Source organism: Hibiscus syriacus, unplaced genomic scaffold (assembly GCF_006381635.1).
Source record: "Hibiscus syriacus cultivar Baekdansim isolate YM2019G1 unplaced genomic scaffold, ASM638163v2 tig00006613_pilon, whole genome shotgun sequence".
Lineage (NCBI taxonomy): Eukaryota > Viridiplantae > Streptophyta > Magnoliopsida > Malvales > Malvaceae > Hibiscus > Hibiscus syriacus.
In genome coordinates this window covers 492,627-498,626 of record NW_024062103.1, presented here as the reverse complement: position 1 = coordinate 498,626, position 6,000 = coordinate 492,627, and the positions used below count along the sequence as shown (strand labels likewise).

Genomic DNA, 6,000 nt, shown 5'->3' with positions numbered 1-6,000 from the left:
AAAACCGTTTGATTCGTGCAAATATTTATTCGTTAAAAAAACATTTGGTCGAATATTTTGTAAGTGTTAATCGTGTTGGCCCGTACATTAGAATCTACAGTCGTTTTCACCCTTTTGATAGCTCATACTATGACGTACCGTGTCGGCAAACGCGTTGGATCCGTGGACGTGAGAGGTGGGAAAATACCGATTGGACTCAGAAAAGGGATGGTGCTGGCAATGCGCGATTGTTTGATACGCGAGGATAGATGGGATGGTAAACATGTTACGTGGTACTGCAAAGGAAGAGCGAGCTCCGCGATGATTCGTGAAGACCATTCGGACAAGGAGGTCAATGTTTTCGGGTCGTGAAAGTTTGGAAATTATAAGGTGTAGTGTGATGTAGCGTAAGCTCGTTGAAATTGAATCGTGAGGCCGCAGATTGATGTCGAAAGATATTGATGGAAATGCATCCGGATAGGTCAACAGTATTTGAATTTTCATTCTTTCAAGTACAAGAAAACATAAACTAATGTCTCAAGTTGTAAGAAATTCAAAGCTCCCCTCCAATACTTTCGGTACATCGGTCGTCTTCTGCCGAGAGAAGCGTTATCGTGCCCCGACAATCTCGTGCATTCACCCTATGCGTGAGGAAGAGGATATTGCTACATAATTTTCAGATCACATACAAACATAACAATTTAAGGTCCCTTCAAATCATCAGAAAAGGCCAATTCACATACAAGAGCAAGATGGTCGCTACCCCACCTCTGCAAAGTCGTAAATGCTAGATTAATATACCACGAGTCACGAAAAGATAGAGAAAACAGTTTTATAATATGCTTAGTTAATCAATTTATTACTTCTACAGGGTTACCTCAGTAGGAAGACTTGCATTTCTTCTCAATACATCAATGGGTAACGTGTCGAGAACTCTCACAGGAACAAGTTCCTCCGTATGCCTGAACGAATCGCTTTTAAGTAACTAGAAGTTTAAAAAATATACAGTATTCTACGAAACAATAATTCTACCATAATAATCTACAGTCCCCATAACTTGGAGTGGTACGATGTTGCCAAGGGCTCTCCATGACTATCTCTTGTTCTGCGGTTCCCCTAGAAAAAGTTTAACCAAAACGAAAGTTCGGGTACACTAATGTAAGGGCCAGCCATTTACTTCCAATGCCCAAAATTATACCACAGAGCAAAGAAGATTAAAGAAAACTTACAGGAGCCCTGAGATAAGCACTACAAAGGTTCAATTTGTGTTGCAGATGAGTGACTTGTTTATTGCCGGTTGCAAGCTCTACTTCTTCATCACTCCATGAAGACATTAACTGCCTGGAGTCGTGCGTCCAAACACGGTGCCTGATGTACGAAATCCAGTTAAAGCAAATAAAAGTATAACTCTATACGCTTGGTGTATAATAATCAGTGCTTATAAAAAAGGTAGTTCAAAGCAGGAAAAGGGAAAACAATCAGGATTATTCAAGGCCACGAATTTTGTTTAAGATAGAGCTTCTAATATAACCTCAACGGAGTCAATCTCAGGTACTCCGATATATCCAATGGATATAAAAAATCATAATAAAAGAAAAACCTGTATATATGCTTGTGTTGAGCTCTAATTTCTCTTCTCCGTGATGGATATTCAAGCTGTCCAGAAATCTGTCGGCGATCATGGAGTTGGGTATTGAGCTGCAAAACGAAAATCAAATAAAATTAAAGATGCATATAGCCAGACAACAAATAAATGTCACTGAGTGAAAAAACCAATAATACTTCAAGGACATGGGCTTGAAACACCAGAAGAACCAAAACTCACCTCTGATGATGCCAGAAATTGATACATAGCACTCTGGAAACAAGATGGTTAGATGGAAACAAATTCAAGATAAAAATGGGCCAGCAGAAACAAGATAACAAGCTGCATATTGAATCCGTACGTATTCATGTAGTAGTTAGGTTGCATGACCCCACCTGAGGAATGCTGTTAAAATCCCCTACAAGTATAACAGGGATATTGCCCCATTCTTGTGATAGTTTGTGAGCCTTCTCAAGAAACAGCCGGACCTATATCATTGCATGTTATATTTCCAAGCATCAATGGCTTCAATAAATAGAAGACAACGGTATTCTAAACGAGAAGGATCCTCCACCCTCCATATTTTTGAAGGAAAAAAATACAGGCGAGAAAAATTTTAACTTGGGAGGATTTGGCATTAATTCTGTGGGATAAAAAAATAGAAAACATCGTTGAACACCCAGACCCAGTACCTGGCCCAGCTTTATATCTCCACGGTTTGGGTTGAACAACACATGTATATTTCCGACCAATAATCTACGGCTTCGCCTTTTTTTTATCCTGTATATTCAGTTTTGTAGAAAAAGTTTTAAAATACAAAATAAATTTATCCAACTAACTATCAATGAAAAGTTTCCTTTTAGCCACAAACCATACACAATTTTTCATGTAAATGCTACTAGGCTTCCGGACACAAGGTTCTAGGGTACAGTTCTTGAACAAAAAGCTTCCACTTAATACACTTGCATTTTATTTAAACCAAATACATTTAAGTGAAGATAACTTATCGAGCTAACTTTGTTGGTGATTGTGAATCATGTTGGTATTTTGTGGAGTTCCCTTCAGAGGCGGATGTTTTTGGTTTAATGGTTGCAGGTGTTGTTTTTATGTATGTTATGTCAGTTACTGTTGGGTTGTTTACCTTTTGATGGAGGTTTATCTTAGGTATATAGTGATTGCCACTTGATCTTTGTGGTCGAGAAGGCGAGAGTTTTAGGTGATTATGTGTTTTGTAATGGTGTTTATCCCCGTTTGAGGGTAGTTCGTGTTTTCATATGTAATGGGTGTTTATTCAATAAAATATGAGGTACTCTTTTCTTCCTTCCAATGTTCGTTAACATACTTCTTAGTATGTGGATGAATACGAAGGGAGTTTTTAATGAGACCTCAAACTTCTATACAAAAAAAATACATTTAAGTGATAACTTTCGTTATTTGAGAATTATTTTGAAACATATGAAAGTTGAGACCTAATGTTACCAAATACAAAGTAATTCCTACTGAAATCTATACAAAGAGGGATGTCGCTAAAAGTTTAAACTTACTTTGACGGATTTGCATGCGAATTAGACTTTGGTTGATGTTGTTTTGTCTGCATGGTGAAAATTATTAAACATAAAGGAAAGGAACCATAGAAATTTACTTCTAAAGTAAGTACATGCAATAGTAATGGACATGTAATAATTTGGGGGGGGGGGGAGCAATAGCACATTATGTTGAGGGTTCAATTGGTACAAATAAAGACACGATAAATGTACAAGATAGAAGATCTAATATCTTTAGCAAGAAAATAATAAAGCATTAAGATGTTATGGATGGTAGAATCAGAAAACCAATTAACTGCAACTGATAAACTTCCAAGCATCCTTTGCGAATCACCAAAATGAAGAAATGCCTCGAGGCAAATAGAAAATCACATAATTTAACAAAAACTCAAGAAATCAACCACTTTAAAAATGGGATTAAAGCAAGTAAGGTTTAACTACTTGGATAAACAGTAATAAATCATCCCCAAAATACCTTCAAAACACAAAATTGTGCAACATTGTCACGGAGGTCAAAATCCCGGAAATCTATATTTTCTTCATGCAAAAGGGTAAATCTGCATTCAGATTTAACATTTTAAAAGTTGGATATGGCAAAGATGATAAATGAAAACTAGAACAATGAAACAATTCTAATAAACAATGAGCTCACAAGCAATGAATCAAATTTTGAAAGGGACAACTCCATGGCAAAAGAAAACTACGTTCATAGTTAACTGCTTGCTACATGTTTCACATTTGTATTAGGCAAATGAGTTGACAGCATTCTGTCGCGTCAAATAAAATAATAGCAATAATAATAGGTTGTGTTTATCTTCAATGTGTATGAGAATAAGCATCTAGGCATGATTTTATTATCATAGGAAATAAATGCTGCATATGAACAAAAAAGCAACAGTTCTACCCAATCAAACTTATACTAGTATAAAAGACTTTAAAAATCATCAAGGGAGCTTGATAAGATTACTTTTTGTGGTTCCAGAATAGAGCACAACCATCACAAGCATCACCTGTGCGAGCCTAGAGTCATTTGTGATTCTGTGTTAATAAAATAATTTGAAAGCAGACCAGCTAGACTTGGGGAAAGAACAGGGAAGATTTTATTATACCTTGTAAACACCTTTAAAGCCATCTTTACACAGCAGATCGTCCAAATCCTTAAAGCGGTCAACCTCCTATGGCAGAAAGAGTGGACTATAAGAATATATCTAACAATATTTTTCACATCTAGCTGATTTCAAATAGGTGAATTTACATGATCACAACCCTATAAGACAAAAGGAGGGTTGTCTTGCCTTATAATACAGTTCATCGGGCTAATATATAATATTTTTTCTATTCATATTAAAAGACTCATAAACACACCTGAAAACACAGGATGTCCGCATTGTAACAATTGACCTCCTTACATATTAGGTCTTTACGCCAATCCCACTCCAAGAACTTTTGTGGGACATTTAGATACAAGTCAGGATGCTTTTCCACATTTTCCACACCAAGTATATTATATGAAACAATGACAATTTTATCTGCAGAGAAAAAGTTAAAAGAATTATGTAGAGAAAAGACAAATTATTAAAAAAAATGAAAAATACATCCTCCCTACGTGCCCAAAATTATTCTCATTCAAATATTTGATACTCAAAAACATTCTCAACTTCCAGAAAAGGGAAATATGGAGCAGTAGTAACCAATGGCTATGTTCTTCAGCTTTCAAAGTTCAACCAGAAGATAAGCATTGAACTGTAGATTTTACTGCTTGCTGAAGATAAAGGAAAATACATTTGGAACACAAAGAGAAAACATATGATTTTACTTTCACATATAGTAATCATGTTTGCAATTACAAGTTAGTCATTTGATATATTTTGATCCATTAGGGTATCGCTTCTATCATTCCTTCCATAGGGTTACTATGGAGCTAGCCAGCTCAATTAACACGCATAGCTACAGCATAAGTCAATTAACTAGCAAAAGAAACAAACAAAAGTTCTTAAATATAAATCAAAACCAATATATAAACTTTTTCATTCAACAGGTTCATCATAAATTTTAACAGATATTAACACCGAGAGAAAACAAAATATGATTCTTGGCTAACGCCCAATGTTTTAACTAACCGAAATACAATTATATTAAAATATTTAATTTTACAAAACATATACACTCCAAAGTTCGATACCTTTACAATCAGAACAATCATAGGAAGAGAAGACCCATCGGCGAGAAGCTCCAGAGCTGCTGAAATTGCTTCTCTTCTGCCTCTTTCTATGCACCCTATACGATGAAGATGAAGACGAGCAAGGACGGAGGGCTTGGAAACGGTTCAAATCTGGCGGGTTCCGTACCGGTTCGGCTTGTAAAGCTAGGGTTTTGATTTTAATTTCGCCTCCAGAGGACAACCGTTTTTTCCGCTCGCTTTGTATGTTATGGTCAAATTCTTCAAAGTAAATATGCTTCCGTTTAACGGTGGCGCTTGACGTCTCCTCCGCTATCAGCCGGCAATCGTTTTTGCTCATGCTGCCGGAATTTTTAGATGAGCCGGAGCATTAACCGACTATTGTTTTGTTATTACAGTGAACCAAGTGGGCTGGGCTGGAAAGCCCTAACTATCTGACCTAAGACATACATATATGAGTAAATTACATATTAAGTACCTAAACGATCAGTATTTATCCGTTTTAGTATATAAACTTTCATTTTTTAAAATCATACCTAAAGTTTAGTTTTTGTTTCATTTTAGTATCTCTGTTCAAAATTTAATGTTAAAGTTTTGAAAAAAATTAAAAGTTTAGGTACTAAAACATACTAAAACTTATAATTTATGTACTAAATGCGATAATTTTTAATGGTGGCCGGATGTGTACTAAAATGAAATAAAAACTAAAAGTT

General features: G+C 35.8%; 1 protein-coding gene across 4 annotated transcripts; it reads right to left on the bottom strand.

Moving 5' to 3' along the window:
- Window positions 1-469: 469 nt before the first annotated feature.
- Window positions 470-5,687, bottom strand: LOC120200911 (carbon catabolite repressor protein 4 homolog 5-like). Of its 4 annotated transcripts, none has more exons than XR_005523612.1 (14): window positions 5,291-5,687; window positions 4,474-4,637; window positions 4,218-4,283; window positions 4,076-4,128; window positions 3,584-3,665; window positions 3,109-3,155; window positions 2,257-2,344; window positions 1,960-2,052; window positions 1,805-1,837; window positions 1,580-1,677; window positions 1,209-1,347; window positions 1,012-1,095; window positions 857-941; window positions 477-749 (listed from the first exon to the last, which is right to left on the bottom strand). XR_005523612.1 is itself a non-coding variant. In XM_039201638.1 (14 exons), the coding sequence occupies exons 1-13, from the start codon at window positions 5,625-5,627 to the stop codon at window positions 891-893; spliced, it is 1,290 nt and encodes a 429-aa protein (XP_039057569.1). In that variant the 5' UTR covers window positions 5,628-5,687; the 3' UTR covers window positions 477-749; window positions 857-890. The 4 variants fall into 4 exon arrangements, 3 of the variants coding, with proteins under 3 accessions (XP_039057571.1, XP_039057570.1, XP_039057569.1); XM_039201638.1 differs by having other exon boundaries at window positions 1,057-1,095; XM_039201639.1 differs by lacking the exon at window positions 1,960-2,052 and having other exon boundaries at window positions 471-749; window positions 1,057-1,095.
- Window positions 5,688-6,000: the final 313 nt, after the last annotated feature.

What these genes read in the sequence shown, in the direction of transcription:
- LOC120200911 (XM_039201638.1), bottom strand. Translation starts at nt 5,627, where the DNA reads ATGAGCAAAAACGATTGCCGGCTGATAGCGGAGGAGACGTCAAGCGCC. An exon ending in CGGACATCCTGTGTTTTCAG is followed by an intron (nt 4,284 to 4,473) that starts GTGTGTTTATGA and finishes TTTCTGCCATAG; the next exon opens with GAGGTTGACCGCTTTAAGGA. An exon ending in GAGATATAAAGCTGGGCCAG is followed by an intron (nt 2,053 to 2,256) that starts GTACTGGGTCTG and finishes GCAATGATATAG; the next exon opens with GTCCGGCTGTTTCTTGAGAA.